General features: G+C 29.9%; 1 protein-coding gene, 1 long non-coding RNA gene and 1 pseudogene across 14 annotated transcripts; 1 reads left to right on the top strand and 2 right to left on the bottom strand.

The window, feature by feature from the left end:
• Positions 1-45: 45 nt before the first annotated feature.
• Positions 46-10600, bottom strand: LOC103865189 (homeobox-leucine zipper protein HDG2). Of its 13 annotated transcripts, none has more exons than XM_009142970.3 (14): positions 6088-10600; positions 5770-5828; positions 4405-4538; positions 4015-4311; positions 3808-3925; positions 3222-3410; positions 2471-2890; positions 2279-2380; positions 1969-2169; positions 1314-1497; positions 932-1200; positions 753-845; positions 318-668; positions 46-238 (listed from the first exon to the last, which is right to left on the bottom strand). In XM_009142970.3, exons 4-13 carry the CDS (start codon positions 4275-4277, stop codon positions 321-323), a joined length of 2187 nt encoding a protein of 728 aa, XP_009141218.1. In that variant the 5' UTR covers positions 4278-4311; positions 4405-4538; positions 5770-5828; positions 6088-10600; the 3' UTR covers positions 46-238; positions 318-320. The 13 variants fall into 13 exon arrangements, with proteins under 13 accessions (XP_009141218.1, XP_009141219.1, XP_033145747.1 ...); XM_009142971.3 differs by having other exon boundaries at positions 4460-4538; XM_033289856.1 differs by having other exon boundaries at positions 4015-4302; positions 4460-4538.
• Positions 10601-12982: 2382 nt separating this feature from the next.
• Positions 12983-16385, bottom strand: LOC117133705. Its single transcript, XR_004457644.1, has 2 exons — positions 16160-16385; positions 12983-15744 (listed from the first exon to the last, which is right to left on the bottom strand). It is a non-coding gene; the product is annotated as an uncharacterized LOC117133705 (long non-coding RNA).
• LOC103865188 lies at positions 15580-17057 on the top strand (annotated as a pseudogene).
• The last annotated feature ends 1591 nt before the right edge of the window (positions 17058-18648 follow it).

The following is an 18648-nucleotide window of genomic DNA, read 5'->3' as shown; positions in this document are numbered from 1 at the left end:
CCACAAAAAAGATCAAAAGCCATCAGAAAAAGTTCAAAAAAAACATATTTGAAACACAAATAGAGAAATGAGTTTGATAAGGTTCCAACAATAACAATGAAACAAAACACACAAAAACTGAAATAACAATTGTCTTAGCAAAAGTTCACAAGGAAGTAACATTCAACAGAAAAACCAAGCATGGCTTCTTCTCAGGTTCATTCTTGACTCCTCCCATTGATTTACTCCTCTGCATCCCCTTCAAAGAAATAAAGAAAGTCACGTTGCAGGCATCAATGGTTTTAAGTTTCTTTACTGAAATGAGTTCAGTGATGTACCTTTCAAACAGTCTGCTGACTAAAGTAAGCTCTGATCTTATTCGCGGTTGTTAAAATCAGATTCTCAGTGGTTGCAAGAGAGCTAAAAGACAGCATAGTCGAAGGATCTTTTTCAGCCAGAACCTGAAAGGCAGTACTCACTAGTGACCCTCCTTCTCTTCCAGGCTGAGCCGTACCATCAGGAAGAATAGCAAAACCCATTGGAAGTAGTGACACATTGCCAGGGTCACCTCCCATGAGAACATTCTCTGTCAATGTTACATCAAGAGGTGCGTAGATCACAAATGAAGCGGTTGGGTCAGTAGAGGTCTCTTGGATCATCATCATCTTTTTCTGGCTAGTGTTTGGGGTCTGTATAACCAGAAACACATTAGTCACATATTAAAGACCAAAAAAAGAATCAAAAACAGACTAAACAGAGAGTAACTTTTATACCCGGAGTAAAGATACACAGTTCCTACTGTCTCTCCCATTTCCAATCTGTGACATCAACTGTAAACCTTCCCCTCCGGTTGTGATAACATCCCACTGCATATAACATTTCAAAACATGTTATATATATCAAGAAAGAAATCAAAACAAAGAGGAGTTATTGTTCCAAAAAAGGTACTAACATTGGTTCGATTGTTGGCATCTCTGAGGAAGTCAAAGACAGTCTTAGGAGGAACCGGTAGCCAAAACGAAGTGGATGCATAGAGAATGACCCCTACAGGCCTTCCTGGATCATTCAAGCTCTTTCGAGTCATCGCTCTGACAGTATTTCCTCCATTACCAGACAATCCAAACCATATATCTCCATTTGAAGTAGCCACTCCAGAGAGGAAGCTTCTTGTCATCCTCTCAGCTATCTTCAGAAGGCTCTGCTTTGCATTGTTCGTTATCACTGCACCATTCCACAAACAAAATCACAAAATGGTTAAGGAAAAAAGAGAGAAAGAGTTTATCACTTAGAAGCAATGTTTGTGATTGCGTAAGATCATAGGGAGTAGCAAATACTTATTAGACCATCCGGTTCTATGGATGGAACATTTGGAGACATGATGTAGGCTAAACGCTCGCACTGGCGCTCCAATGTTTCAACCCAACGTTCAGCACTTAAAGCTTGACCAGAGCTGATTAAGGACTTATACAAGGGGTGTACTTCTCTGTCATCTACCTCCACATGCTCAACCCAAGTAACCTTTTTCAAAACCAAAATGATAACCATTTAAACTTGTTTACACACAAAACTAACTCTGCGGATTTCAACTGAGCCGAACAAAAAAATTCGGTTTTCAGTTTGGTTATGGTTTCGAGATTGATTTAATTTAAATATTTTGAAAATACTTCAGTTTTTGGTTCAGTTTTAAGTTAGTTCGATTTTTTCTTAAAAATGAATTATACCCGAAAAAATATAACCGAATTAACCAATATTTTCCATTTTTTTTAAAAAAATTCAAATTTAATCGAAACAAAAAATTTGGTTATTTTCGGTAAAATACTAAAATTTTGAAAACTGAAATTTACCAAAACCAAAATTTCGGTTTAATTTGGTGAGATTATGGCGAAAATATCTGACCCGAATAAACCAAAAAAACAAAAAAAAAAACGCATAAACCGGATGGCTACACAAAACCATAACAAGACAATTAACCACAAAGTCAAGTAGTACCTTGCAGAATCCATTTTCAATTTGCTGAATCAAACATCCAGAGGGCCGTCTCCGACATTTAAGTTCAAGGTTTGGAAAGAGATGGTCGATAGAAACATCGACCACCGCCCATATACCGTCACCTTGCTGCTTACAGTGGCGGACGAAGTAGCATTCTCGGGTTGAGACTACTGGCGAAAGAACTTGGTATTCAGCAGTCATCTGTGTAGTGATAACAACAATAGTATTAGTTATGTTGATAGTATTGTTCTTATTTTAGAATTCTTGAACTTGTACATATATTATATTGGAATAAAATTGAAAGATCTACCAGATGGAACGCTCCGTCAAAGTTTCCTTGGACTCCAGTCAAGAGAGCGTCATGACTCATGGCTCTAGCAACCATTCTAGCAAACATGTTCGACCAAAGATTCTGTGAAAATACACGTTAGTTAATAACACCACCTTGTAGACACTATTAACGTATGTATGTTGTTGACAAGGGAACATTTAATTAACTTACCACATCCATTAGACTTTGAACAATGTCTAGATGGTTCATGAACGCGATTGAGGTTGCCTTGGATGCCTCGGTTCTAAGCCCATTCAGTATAGGCCCGAGTCCGTTCCGAAATATTCTTGTGTATTCATTCAAGTTTAAAGCTAAGCTCGTGCCATTAGCTCCTATGTCCCACAGCGGTTCATCCAGTCGAGCCATCGCCATTAGCTCCTTCATGGCTAACTCTGCTAACTCTATGATCAACGGCTTATCGCCATCTTTCACTCTAAGTGCTGACCCCGGGACGTTTCCGATACTTCCATAGACTTCTCTTCTATTAGATGCTATCTCTTCCAAAGGTCGAGCTGGAACAGGAGGAGTAAGGGTATAGTTCATTACAGGCTTGCCTGTACACTTGGGCATCACCAAAGATAATTGACGGATCTAGCACCCCAAAAGACAAAAAAAAAAAGAAGTTGAAAATTAGATTTGAATTGATTTTTATATGTATGAACTAATTACATAGCCTACTGATATGCTGTATGAATTGATTTTTATATGTATGAACTTTCAAATCTATATATTGGCAACCAAAAAAATTGTATAAGAATCTATGAGTTTCACCATGTTGATTTCAGTGGTACGTTGTGAAATGGTTATGAGACTAATCATATATGTTAGTCTCCGGTGTATGCCTAGCATTTTAAGTTAAAAATACATTATAAAGGTGCATGGCTCACTTATTCATCTTCTAGTACACATAGTACGTACGTACCTCTTCAGCTAACTTAGTATTTTCGAGGAGAAGATGATGTTCCTCGAAAGACATTTCACCAATTGCGGTTTTACCTCCACACCTATGACATATGGCCTTAGCAATAGATGCTCGACATTGGTGGTTTTCGGCTCTAAGCCTATCGTTCTCTGCCCGAAGTTGTGAGTTCTCATGGCGTTCTTGATGATTCTGCCAAAAAAAAAAGACCAAGCCGAGTGGTTATATATATATTTAGAATGGATGAGTAACAAAGACAACGAAGTTTTTGGTTTTTAAGTGAGTTAAGAATTAATTTAGTAAAAGAAGTGATCATGAATATTGATCGCGTTCGTGCAACCCTCACACCAACGTATAAGCGCGATTTATGTCACATTTGTGTGGCGCGCGCAATTAGACATTTAATTTGAAAAACCTTATGCATAATACATGTGTGTTGCATTTATATTCTCTCGCATTATGTCAACACTACATATGTATAGATAACCATCAATATATATTTATCTACCATGTATCAGAACCAACTATAATTTTTGTCAAAATATTAAATATGTGATAACTGATGATACATTTTTTGACATACATATACCTTTATTTGGGTGCGTTTGTTCTGGAACCAGAATTTGATCTGATGATGGTCTAATCCCAGCTGACGGCTAAGCTCTTTCCTTTGCGTGTCATCTGGATGAGGACACTCTTTGAAGAAACTATTCAACAAAGAAACAAGACACAAATGAAAGTTAAAGTTTTATAGTTACATACAATAAGACCAAAATGAAAGTTAAGGAAGAATTACTTTTCCAATTCCTGGATTTGATGTTTGGTGTGACGATGATAACGTTTTCTCTTACTAGGACGTGCTGGATCTTGATGATCGCTTCCATCTTCTTGATTCTCACTTGTATTAGCACTGTCTATTTCCTCATCCCCCAAAACAATACCCCCATTCATGTCGTTGTTGGTGGTGGTGATGTTGTTTCCGTTGTTGTTGTTGTTGTTGTTGTTACCGTCTCCAACATTGTTGTTCATCTCCACTGGTACCATGTTGGGCTGAGACATTTTTGCTATTTTTTCTTTGGATAATCTGGAAGATCTTTAGAGTTTCAAAAACTATCAGTACTAGAGATTAAACTCAAATAAGATAAATGATAATTTTAACTCATAATATCCAGAAATTAGGGTTTACTAGAAAGGTTTATTTCGTTTCCCTTAGTATCTAGACAACACTCTTGCCCACATACACTGAATTCGTTACAAGAAAAAGTTAGCTTCTCCAAGTCAACTACTTTTCTTTCTCTCCTTTTTCTTCTTCTTAAAGATCTTATAAATAAAAGAGAAACATAAAATAATATAAGAAATTCAGGATGACGATATTTGTAATGAAAGGACCTACCAATTCAAATTAAGGACACAAAAACGCATAACACCGCAACCAGCATATTAACAAAGAATCAACATAAATTGACTTTCATAGACAGAAACAAATGAAATCAAATATATACTGAAAAAAATCAAGATTGTAAAAAGGATAAGTCTTCTTAGAGACTGATTGAAAATCGTAGTATCAAGCCTATCAAAAGAATACTTAACATGTTTTGTTTTAACATTAAATTTATTTTGAAGGTTCCTCAGTTTACAGAGATATAAATTGAAAAAGGAGAACATCTAAATAAAATAAAGAGAAAGGGAAAAGAATACAAAAATATAAGTGGTGGATTCTTTTCTCAAACAGTTAATTAATGTTTGCAGCCAAATTAATAATGGTGTAGCTTAGAGTCTTTAGACCCTTTCCTAATCGATATAAATATTCTATTAATCTAGATTGATTATTAATTTATTTTATAAAAATTTAAAATATAGAAAAAAATCTTAATACAGATGTGACATCATACAATTAATTATTTATAGTTCAATTATATCAATAATACAATCAATTTGTAAAAGTAAATCACTTATTAATTAATTTCAAAGATTATATTAATAGCGCATGAAATTTGAAATGCTGGAAAAACAACATAGCACAAAATTTGAAATACTGAAAAAAACATATTGTTCTTTTGTTTTGAAAATATGATTTACGTTTTTCAATAAATATATATAATTAATTACTAAGACCGGTACTAACATATCCTTTAATTATATATGTAATATCATATATTTATCTTATATCAATTACAATATAATAGAACTATAGATTATTCGTAAATAAATCTAAACCTTCAGTCCAATCTGATTAGAAGCATACAAAATTTTGAACATTGAGTATTTTTTTTAATTAATCATGTATATATATTATGGATTAATTGGACGACCACTGAAAAAGATCTAACTATAACTATGTAAGAATTTAAAGAAGTTGTATAATATTTTAAAATTTTCCGAATATATTTTTCATTAATTGTTTATGTATATGTAGTCAGATCTTTCCCGGTGGAGATCTAACTATGTAAGATGCATAAATAATTTTACACACATACATAGTGTATATAAACGTCATGCACGAAAACATAAATTGAAAAGGATAAGTAAGACTATGAGAATCCAACGATACCTTTATGGTTCCTTTGTTAGCGTCGTTTCTCACTCCAGCTTTGTCTAATCACTCTCTTTCTATAAACGAGAAAAAATATAAATCTATAAACAAATACGATACGGTCCAGATAGCAGTATAAATAAGAATCATGTCATCATTTGATGTACCATTTATGTATATGGACATGATAGATAATTAAATAAGTTATTGATGATTAGGTACTTTGCCATAAAATGAATGGTTCAATAAATTTAACCATAATTAATGAGAAAGTTAATGAATATGAATGGTTCAATAAATTTAACCATGCTTAATGAGAAAGTTAATGAATATTACAAATGTACGTTGTCGATGAAGAATAGGCAATGAGTTTGGTCGGAAAACTGTTGGTGGTTTTACGAAGCGGTTTAGAGGCGTACGTTCAAAGGAGAGAGTTAATGAAAGTGTTGGAGAGAGGATTAGTAAGTGTGCTATTGAATTTAATGGTGATATATCATATATATATATTGTGAGAGGCAGAGACGCACTCTTAGTCTATATCTACCCTACACGCTCGACGAAAAGAAAACAGAAGAAAAGAGAGAGAGAAAGAGAAAGTATGACTTTTTCACAGTTTCTATCCTTGGCACAATATAGTAGACAAAAATTTAGTTTCTTACCATTAGAAGAAAAATATTATTAAGATAGTCTTCTTTACATTTTAATGTGTACTCTATTCTTGTTATTTAAACTTTTCATTTTAAGAAATAAATAATTCATAAATCATTTATGGTAGGACCTAGGACTATGCATATATCTGTAAGAAAAAATCACATTATTTAAATTTGTTTCAAAATCTAAATTTTTTTTACCTAAAATACACAATCAATCTTATTTATAATACTAATACAAGAGATAAACTTTTCTCAAATGATTCTTTCAATAATATATACATTTTATTAAATTTTAAATTACTTTTGCGATTGTTTGGTCTCAGATTAACTTACATATTCAAGATTGGTTCATTTATATATATGTTATCATATATCTTGTTAATAACAAATTAAATTTTGGGTCAATGGTGGAATTTTTTTATTAGTATTGACTGGACCATCATTTATTAATTAAATGAATAAAAATGATCGGAATAAGAAACAAAAAGGAAAATATAAAATGATATTCTTACTAATTTGATCGATTACAAAAATCTTATAAAAAAAGTTATTGTCAATAAAAGAATAGAAAATTATTTGATTGATTACCAATTTAATCATTTATTCAAAAAATAAAATGATCGGAATAAGAAACAAGATGGAAAATCTAAAACTGTATTCGTACTAATTTGATCGATCACAAATATATTTTTAAGTCAATAAAAGAAAAAAAAAGTGTAACATTTATTCTTAAATTTTAAATTACTTTTGCGATTTTTTTGGTCTCAGATTAACTTACATATTCAAGATTGGTTCATTTATATATGTTATCATATATCTTGTTAATAACAAATTAAAATTTGGGTCAATGGTGGCATTTTTTTTTATTAGTATTGACTGGGCCATCATTTATTAATTAAAAGAATAAAAATGATCGAAATAAGAAACAAAATAGAAAATATAAAACGATATTCTTACTAATTTGATCGATTACAAAAATCTTAACAAAAAGTTATAGTCAATAAAAGAATAGGGAATTATTTGATTGATTACCAATTTGAACATTTATTCAAAAAATAAAATTATCGGAATAAGAAACAAGATGGAAAATCCAAAACGGTATCCTTACTAATTTGATCGATCATAAATATCTTTTTTTAAGTCAATAAAAGAAAAAGAAATGTAACATTTATTTTGGAAACCCCGTCAAATATCATTACAAGTAGTCCTTAGTCAAATATTTTATTACCAAGTTACTAAATCAAATGAATTTGACCAGAATAATAATCATGTTTTAAAAAAATAATGAAAATTATTGATTAACTAAATATACAATAAAATTTTAAGCGCTAGTGCCTAGTGTGTAAGGTTTAGTTTGTTTGCAGAAATTAGATTTGTATAATTAGTCGGCCCTGGCATCAAGCAAATGAAGCAATTGCTTGTGGCCATTTATTTTATGAATAAGATTCGGCCACATAATCAATATATTCCCTTTAATCTAGTGGCAATGCTCACTAAACTTGCCTTCTTCAGCTCATGGGTTCGACCATCAGTGGCTACAGATCCGGCCACATATTATTTTTTTTGCTTCCAATCTTAAATATTCTAGGACCGGCTCTGTGTATAAACCATGTTGTAAGCTAGTTTACTCCGAATTCAACATCCAGTTACAATATATTTGGGTTGTTTAAATATATGGTCGGAAAAATACTTCAAATTGAATATCTGTTTTTTACTAAAATCCTTACAAAAAGTTCTAAATCCCCAAAATCTCGAATCTAGCTCTGGTGTCAATATATTACTTATATGCTAAAATTGTTTCGAAGCCACGAAATAACTTTGGGAGTGATTGGCAATTGTTGTAGATGTTTTCCATGGCCATAATTATATTTACAGTCCTAAATCTACACCAATCTTGATTTGTATTTTTTTAAAGCTCACAACCATTTTTTAAAAATCCACAGCATTTCTTTAATCTAATGTCTTTATAATTGTTCTGCCGAAACAAATACCTATAACTCAAATTTAAATACTTTTAAAAATTAAAAATCTAGAACCAAAGCAAAAAAAATCACAGCAATATTTCTACAGCCAAAAATGAAATCACAGCTCTTACCAATCAAGCTCTATATCAAGCTCTTACCAATCAAATCTTATATCAAGCCGAGTCTAAGCCCATTTTGTGATTTAGATGAAACAATTATAGAGCTGAGCATAAAATCATTTTGTGAAACACAACAAAACAACTATATATAGAGTCGAGTCTAAGCCCATTGTCTGATACACCCGGAACAATAATTTTTTTGGAGCACCTACGGCATTCAACTAGGTACCTCTTAGACTCTTAGTTGGTAACACAAAAATTGTTTCTTACAGTCTTCATTCTGTCTTTTAATTAAGGTCCACTTTCTATAATATCCACAAAAGAAAATTTGAAAGTATTTTATATATAAATCTATAAAATAAATTATTCTTAACCTGATATATGTTAATTTATATCATTTGAAGTCAATATATATTATAAAGTAGCATAATTGCTGCATGCTTCTCCCCAAAGGTGACTGAAAGCTTATTAACCATTAGGAGTAGGGTGAGCACTGATTGAATGTCTGGATCTTTTAGAGGTATTCATGATCCGATTTATTTGGTCAGAACAATCAATTATCCGATTCAGTTCGATCAGTAGCCAACCGGATATTTATTGTCCCGGATATCCGAAAAATTAAGATTTTTAACTGGATATCCACACGATCTGTACAAAATAAAATTATTTTAATTTTAAAATAATAATATTTTATTACAAAAATAAAAATAATTATTTAATTTTTAAAATTCTAATAAATATATAATAAATTTAATCATTAAAAATATTATAAAACTTATATAAATTATAATATTTATATAAATTATATATAGAATCATTTAAAATAGATGCATATATATGTAACAGATCAGATCGGATATCCGTTTCTAAAAATATTAGTATTTGTGATTTGTTTTATTTTTTATGAATATTGTATATTAGTATTTGATTTGTTTCTTTGAGTTATGGATATGATATATTTCCTTAGATTTTTTTTTCAAATTTGTATTTTTTTCCTCTAAAATATGATATATTTCCTTTATTCGAAAATATGATATATCTCATTTTTATATAATATTTTATTGCTCTTTTTATTTTACATTTTTACCCTTTTGTCTCATTTATATGTTTTCTGCATTTATATTCCAGACCAATTAATCCAGTCACCAAGTCAAACAACAGTTGGGGTTTATTAGGTCACCCCCTGTGTTTCGAACCGAAAACTCTTAACTCAGTTAAGAAGCACACAACCACTAAGATACATGCATGTTTTGGGGTTTTTTATGCCCATATATATATAACCTAATTTGGCGCCTAAAGCTGGTGCTTATTAGGTCAGGGCCGGTGGTACTGCAGAAAACTCAAGTTTCTTCGGCAAAATGAACCGTTATCAATTGAGGGGGCCCCGGCTCATCTCCATCACGAGTACAAACCTCACGAGGATAGTGATCTAAATGTCTTGCAAATGAAATTTAGAATAGATGATTAGTGAAGTGAATAGTGGAGTGTCACAACTGTCGGCTTTATGTTATAGGATTGGGCTAATTGGTTACACTTGCATCATTATTTGTTTGCCATAATCAGTTGATTTGCCAATGATCCAATGTTTTCACCTTATTAACCTTTTTAGTTACTTTAATTGTGTAGCCTTAATGTTTATTGTTTTGTTAGTCATTTTCATTGCTTATCGTGTTGTCTTGCTTTGTGTTATTTTATGTTTTAGCTTTAGTTCAACTAGTAAAATCATAACAAGTTTATTAATGTGAAAGGTTCCGTGCAACAGTAAAGTAATGAACTAGCTAAGTAACTCCTAAATGCAATTGGGTTGGTATAAGACAAAATTCTAAGGATTGTTTACCTTTCGTTTTTTTTTTTGAATGAGTCTGTTTTTTAAAAAGATTAATGAATCCTTTATATACACTTTATTTTTACGTATTAACATTTTTTTACATATTATAAAACAAATTAATAAATATATATTGAATAATTTACACATATACATAAATTAAAGAAATCACTATGGTTTATTTTGTGGTGAATACATTTAAACAATTATTTTCCTCTATTTTGTATTGTATGGAATTAAATTTAAATAATATTAACATATATATATATATATATAGTATATAGTATGATTTTATGATCATTTGTAATTTTTAACCAAAAAAATTAAACAATTAATAACAAAAAATTAGTTTGGGACTTTTAATATTTTAATAAATTATAATATTTCTTGAAAATTCAATGCAAATTTTGAAATTAAAATATTAAGTTCTCAATTTAAAATATTTAAACCATTGATCACAAAATTTTCAGTATGAGGCTTTTAAAAGTTTTCATAATTTATAGTCGTTTTTAAAATTCAAAATATAACATATACGAAAAAATCTAATTTATATGGTTAACATTATTGTTTAATTTATTTTAATAATATAGCATTAAAAAAATAATTGAGGATATGTAAATTGTTATCAAATATTTATTATTAAAATCACTAATTGTCAAAATATATATTCTATTCATTTTTGGTAACTCCGTAGTTTTTATTTAAAGAAAGAATGAAAAATTTTAATTGTAGATTGTTAATAAATTTATGGTTAATTTAATGACAAATATATAATATATGTTCAGTGGACTAACATATTTTTCTAAAGATGTTAAGAGCTAGGAAGCATAGCTAAAATGATATAATGTTTCTCTTGTAATATATACTAAGTTTTGACCCGCACGTCCACACGGGTGTATTTAAAAAAAAATAACACTATTTGTTTTTTATGTCACTATTTAGGGTTGAAAACAAAACTCAAATTCGAAGAACTGAAATGATCCCAATCCAAATAAGTAGCACCAAATCTGAACTGAAATTGATTAAATATCTGAATTATTCAAAGTTTTGGTATTTGAAGAACTGAAACCTAATCAGATCCGAACCGAAGTATTTTGGATATCCAAAATAGATTTATATACTTATATATATTAATTATATTTAGATTTAATATATATAAAAACATCCATAATATATATACTACTTTCAAGTTTGTTTAAATACTTGAAAAAATATACAAATAATCAAACGTAAATATCTAAAATAGTTAAAATATATTCAAAACTCCAAAAATACTTAAATAATTATTAATTTTCTATCCAAATATTTAAACCAAACCAAACCAATGTATATGTTAAGTTAGGTACTCTGGCATATGTTATTTAAATTTATATGTAATATATTATATTGTTTATAGATATTTAAAAAAGTAAAACATATAATAAATTTGAAATTTTTTAAAATAATTTAAATTAGTTTATCCAAATCTGAACCGAATCCTCAAAGATCTGAACTGAACACGAAATCCAAAACATACCCGAAAACGAATTCGAACGCCCACCCATAATCACTATTATATATCCTATATGTGTCATCATAGGTTACAAAAATATGTATTATCATATAAGTAATCATATAATTAATAATATTTTATACGTACAATCATATAAATAATCATATATATTATATTTTTAAATTTCAATGTGAAATATAAAAAATATAATTTAAGTTGGTGTTTGAAATTGAGCTTTGTATTGTATTTTTTTTATATATATTGAAAACATTTTTATACTGGTTATTGGAAAATATGTTAGTAAAAATCTGTTTCAAAAAAAAAATGTTAGTAAAAATCAAATTTTGAATATATATATTTTTTTGAATGAATTTTTTATATAAATAAATTTTAAATTATTATTTTGATTTGAATATGTATATCAAGTAACATAAGCTCATTATTTTTTTAATATAATGTAATGACCTTCCGATTTTTTTAATAGCATAAGTTTATTACTTTTTTCATAACTTACTGCTATCCATGTTTCCAAACATTACTATTTTTTTAACTGCTATTTATGTTGTCAAACAAAAACTTAAAATATTTCTATTTTAATAAGATAAATATGTGATAATAATGCTATTACACTTGTATTTCTTTCCGTAAAATGTTTAAACACAAGGGGTGACTGGTAAATGCTTTCCACAAGCCACATTAATGTACAATCATGCTTTAGTAAAGAGGATATGTTAGTTTTGAAAATCAATTTTCAAGCTCCTAATATCTATTCTTTTGAAAGTTTTTGAAATAATTCTACATCAATAAAATTTGCAGTTGCAGCTAAAAGCCCTTCCTACACAAGTCTATTTACTTAATCGTATTGATATTAATCCTTCAAAAAAACAAGGAATGTAGATCATGAGTTACCTTACATATATCATGTTTGCGCTTATATATGATACGATTTGCATTATTTGATTTCTATAGAAACTAATGACGGCTGTAATATATTATACGATTTGCACATTAATTTTGGCATGGTCCATTTCTTATTGATATATAAATGAAAATTTCAAAAAAATACTTTAATTAAATTTCGTTAAAATTTTTAATACCTATTTTTTTGCTACCCATTTTAATATCTTAACTAATTTTTTTTTTTCATTTTAATACATTTTTTTTGTAAATTTGGATCCATTTAATACCCAAAATGTATACTATGTTTGTTTCATAATAAGTGTCACTTTAGGTCTAATTTGTTGTTTAAAAAACTGTCGTTCTAAAATTTCAATGTAACTTTGTACATTGAATTTATTTTTGTACCCTCTTGAATAACAAATATTTTTTTATTTAAATCATTTTTTTTTAATTAATCATACATTAAATAAAAATATATTAGTCTATTGCACAATTTTTAATCTTCGTGAAAATGATAAAGTGAAACTTAAAAAAAAAATAGATTGAGTATATTTTAGTCAGAAATATTAACAAGTTTCAAATAAAATTAAAAAAACAATATTTGAAAATTGTAATTTTATTTTATGTTTTGGAAATAAGTAACTAAATTTTAGATAATTTTAAATTGTGTAATAAAATTTTATGTTTTAAATATCGAATTTAGTTTGTTTTCTGAAATAAAAATAAATTTATTTTTTCTTTGAAAGTTAACTGTCTTTTCATGTAAATATTTCTTCAAGATTTAGTTACTTTCTTTCCTAAAAATTTAAAATAAAAGTAGAATTTTCATGATTTTTCTTAATTTTTGGAGAAATTTACAATTTGGTTAAAATTTATTAATACTTTAGATTAAAATTAAAATAAACAAATTTAGGTGTTAAAATGGAAACATGTTTAAACTTTTATGTATTAAAATGAGCTAAATGATTAGTTAATGTATTAAACTGGGTAGCAAAAAATTTAAGGTATTAAAATGTAACAAAATTTAGTTGGAGTACTTTTATGAAATTTTCCCGTATATAAACAAAAATATAGGTCTATTTCTTATTAATAAGCCAAAAATATATAATAATATCTATATACCAAGAAGAAGTTATGGTTATCTTATTAGTTTATGGTTATATATGGTCCATCAATGGCAAGCATTTTCTTGGTCCAATATTTTACCCCATAAAAATGTGTTTAAAATTAGTATATAAACTTTATTATTAACACAAATTATCCATAACTATGCATTCTGCGTATAACGCGGATCTTAGCCTAGTTATTTATTGCTAGCAGAGTAAGCTAACTGTTCCGAAATTGATTAAGTTTGTCAAATGGAAAGTCAATATTCTCCAAATTTTGGGTATAAATGTAGCCAGAACCAAATTTGATAGGATAAATTTTTGGGTATTACCGGTTCTTAACACAATATCCATACAAAAAAAAAGAACCGAATGATAATCTAATCTAACAAACTTTAGGATGGTTCATCTTTGGTTACCTGAAGTCGAAAACCAAAAAAAAAAAGATAAATTAACTGAATCGAACCTGAATTGAAAACCAAATGCCTATTGAAAGGATCACAACTTTTTATAGATAAAAGGGTTACGTTTATACCATCCATACAATGTACATATATTAGTATACAAGTAATTATGTTGAGTCCGCAACAAAATGAATTGTGTTACGTTTTACTACACATTGCATCGCCCACGTTTCATTGTGAAGTTTTAGTTACATCGACCCGAGAACTAATTTGGAGATCTAGCAAATCGTTTAAAAGTTGTAGTGTCCACTCACCCCGTTGATCGTAGTATCAAGTATAATAATTCCTTTTATACGGTCTTTTTGAAAATATATTTTTTATCATGAAAATATTTATTTGATTATATATTTTTATCTTAATTTTTAACTAATTGTTTAGCAACCGCCTACCATTAGACCACCATGGTTATAGAGCTGGCTCCACATTAGGCTTCTCAAAATCATAAGCTTTCAGAAAATATATCAAAAGTAAAGAAAGCTCTATGAGTTTCAAGTTTCACGACTGAACGCTATACTAATCACTCAAGCAGTATGCATGCGTTTATTTACGTAGATGAATTACGTAGAAAATATATCAAAAGTAATGGATTGGTTTGCCACAAGAAGTTAGCAAGAGATTAAGTTGCTTTTGATCTTCAATATTTTTTCTTATTGCAAAAATAAAACAATGTTACACCTGATGTAAAAAAGTTTTTTTTTATTTGAATAAATTTAACATTTTTTCAAAAAAAAAAAAGAATTGCTAAAGTCAATCAAACACGTAAACCGTTGACCAAAACAAAGACATTTTTTTCTTATTTAACCAAAAACTCGTTGATTTGTTTCTTATATACAGAAACTTGTGTAACTTTCATATACTACACTTTCCTATGAATAATATATAATTTACATGTCTTCGTAAGCAGTTAAGGAACTTGCGTTTTTTTTTTTTTTGCCAAATATGTGAATTCCATTAAAATGGGTAGAGTTTGTAACTTATTACAATCGGTGCAACTAAACTGGTTTTCGGTGCAACTAAACTGGTTTTCATTCGACAAGTGTAGCACCAAGAACGTTGTCTGGCTATTTATGGATTAGGTTAAATAAAATAAAAAGGCTTCTTGATCCATTATTAGTTCTTTACTTGATCCAACATAAATACTAACTCTCAACAGATACAAACACAAGTTAAATTATTTACCAACTCTGCTCACCGAAGATTCTTTTTCAATCACTTCTTCCTAAAACCACTATATACACACACATCTGACACCAAACGTTAAGCACCAAACATCATCATCTCTTTGATCTATCTTTCAAGCTCTTGTTGATTTTCCCTCACAAAATAAAAAAGAGAAGAGAATGGCATCCAGAGAAATGCTGATCATATTATTGGTCTTCGCAAGTACACTCATCGGTCTAGCAGTACCTACAGACCATACAATTGGTGGTCCTAGTGGTTGGACCGTAGGCACTAATCTTGGAACTTGGGCTGCAGGACAAACATTTGCTGTTGGAGATAATCTTGGTAATTAACACATCTTCATGCTAATCTTTGTTTCAACATAAACAAGACTAAAAATCTGAACACTATGGGTTTGAATGGCAACCAAGAAAATGAAAAGGAATACTCTGAACACTATGGGTTTGAATGAAAAAGAATATTATATTCCTTAACGTTCCTTAAAAAGATTACCATTCATGAGAAATATTTTTTCTCTTCATTCTTTTTCATTCCCTTTTTTTTTAGAGAATTATAATGTAAATTTGTTTCTTATTAATTTTGATAATTGAACTCTCATTCTTCATCATTTCCAAAATTTTATTCCTATTAATTCTTTTCCTATTAATTTCTAATGTTCTTTGATGAACACAAATTTTTTTCGCTACACACAGTTTTTGCTTACCCTTCTGCATTCCACGACGTCGTTGAAGTCACCAAACCGGAATTCGACAGCTGTCAAGCGGTTAAACCGCTTATAACGTTCGCTAATGGAAACTCCATTGTTCCTCTCACCACTCCTGGAAAAAGGTTACTACAACAAAGACTTATATGACATGATTTATATATATATATGTATATATATATACTTGGCAATATTCATAATTCGTGATAAATTATGTTTAGGTACTTCATTTGTGGAATGCCTGGACATTGCACACAAGGGATGAAACTTGAAGTAAACGTTATTCCAACCGCAAACTCAGCACCAACCGCACCGGTTCCAAACTCTGTTAATTCCATATATAAACGCGCCTTCACCTTCTTCTGTTCTACCAATACAACCTCTTAACCCTGTCCCTGCTCTCTCTCCTTCTTCCTCAACTCCGCTTCCTTCCTCCTCTCTGCCTCTTATTCCGGCACAGTCGCCGGGACTTTCTCCAACGGCTGCAGCGGGGACTTCTTTGCCGTTGTTCCCAGGCTCACCTGCCAGCTCTAGCAGCACCACCACCAAAACCGTCGGGAGCTTCCCTTCTAGTGGTACGGATACGACGGCTGATCTTTCCGGAGCAGGAGCTCCTCCGGTTGACTCCTCCTCCTCTTCCTCTACGAAAAGCCTTGTTTTGGGATTCGGATTCATGATTGCTATGATGCTTCATTTGTTCTAAGTGTTTAACTAGTAGAGAGAAATTTGTTTGCAGAGGTTAATGTGTTTGCCTTTACTTTTACTTTTTTTTGGTTTGATTGTTGTATATGTTGTTTTTGTTTTGTGGTTTCGTATGTGTATTTCAGAATTTACCATTGTATATCGGACCATATATATCCGACTATTTATTGTATATTATATTTTTATTTTCAAGTTATATTTATGGGATTTTTGCCAAAACTAACCCACAACTTGATTTTAATTCTAAACCTATACCCAAACTTGAATCAAATGCAAAACTAACCTAAAAGCCTAGTGAAATTACAGCTCAGCCCCTTGTGACCAAACAAAAAAGCAGAAGCCATTTTTACGAATATAGCCCCAGTAAATCGTCTGAGTCGTCTGAGATGTTGGAAGTCGTCTGGACGACTGAAGTGTAAGTCGTCTGGTACCAGTTTATTTTAAAAATAATTTATAAATCTTGTAAAAAATATTTTGATGCGTAAAAAATAAAAATCAAGTAATTATAAACAGTTTTAACTGATATAAATTAAGATATGATAAAATTGATTTGTTTTGAAGATATATGAGTGGAAGTAGTGAATCATGAAATACTTTGGTTTAGGAGTTTGGCAAACATATGTTGTAGTATTGTATGTATTGTTAGGGTTAGATTTTGGAAAACTAAAATGTTTTTTTCAAAAATTAGTTTTCACCTATATGTGTTTATTTCTGTGTATAGTAAACACTTTTCAAGTTTGATTTGGTTTTATGAAGTGTTTAATTAGATAATTAAGTTTAGGGGTTATGTTTAGGGTGTGGACGACTTATATTTCAGTCGTCTGTTGAATAATTTACCCGGACGACATATATTTCAGTCGTCCAGACGACTTACTTGTAAGTCGTCTGGAAAGTCTTCTATTTTAGTTTCCCGCTAAAAATATTTAATTTCCCGCTAAAAATATTAAACTCTTCTGGACGACTTACATGTAAGTCGTCTGTTTTAATTTCTTCACCAGACGACTGAAATGTAAGTCGTCCAGGAAGTCGTCTGAGTCAAAAATATTTAATCTAATTGGATTTTTTGTCTCCCTATATAAAGAAAAATTTACACATTCTCTCTCCTCCTCTCAAATGGCTGTAACAAAAATGTAATGTTCATCATTCTAAAACTCTCCAACCTCTCTCTAATCTCTTTGACTTGAAAACACCAAACTTTATATGAATTTTTCAGTTTTGTCTCATGTATTTCTTACTAATCTATCTCTTTTGCAGGTTTTTAATCAAACGGTACTCAACTTCCACTAATTTAGAGGTAGATCTATTAATTTTAGATATGTATTTTTGTGTGTTCTATAAATGTAGATTTATCTAATCTTCCACTCATTTTCTCTATTTTTAAGTCATTTGAACGTTTATGAATATGCAGGTTTTTCAGATCTGGATTTGATGTGCAGGTTTTTCAGATCTGGAAGACTTCTGGGACGACTTACCTGTTAGTCGTCTGGAAGTCGTCTGGACTTCTTGGAAGTCTTCTGACAAAGTCGTCTGGACTTCCAGGAAGTCGTCTGGACTTCCAGGAAGTCGTCTGGACTTCTAGGAAGTCGTCTGGATTTTTCTGAGCGTTTTGGTAAGTTCTTATGTCTGATTTTTGTTCATTTGGTAACTTCTTGTTGTATAAAGTTCTTACTTTTTTCCCAAACTAAAACTCTCCAAACCCACTCTAATCTCTTTGACTTGAAAACACCAAACTTTATATGATTTTTTCAATTTTGTCTCATGTCTTTGTTACTAATCTATTTTTTTTG

Source organism: Brassica rapa, chromosome A04 (assembly GCF_000309985.2).
Source record: "Brassica rapa cultivar Chiifu-401-42 chromosome A04, CAAS_Brap_v3.01, whole genome shotgun sequence".
NCBI classification, from domain to species: Eukaryota; Viridiplantae; Streptophyta; class Magnoliopsida; order Brassicales; family Brassicaceae; genus Brassica; species Brassica rapa.
The sequence above is the reverse complement of the archived record's forward strand: the minus strand, read 5'-3'. Positions and strand labels throughout refer to the sequence as shown.

Bases quoted from the DNA above. Each gene is read 5' to 3' on its own strand.
- LOC103865189 (XM_033289855.1), bottom strand. From the start codon at position 4,277: ATGTCTCAGCCCAACATGGTACCAGTGGAGATGAACAACAATGTTGGA. The intron at 3,926-4,014 runs GTAATTCTTCCT...TTTGTTGAATAG, and splicing joins CAAATCCAGGAATTGGAAAA to TTTCTTCAAAGAGTGTCCTC. The intron at 1,201-1,313 runs GTATTTGCTACT...GGAATGGTGCAG, and splicing joins AGAACCGGATGGTCTAATAA to TGATAACGAACAATGCAAAG.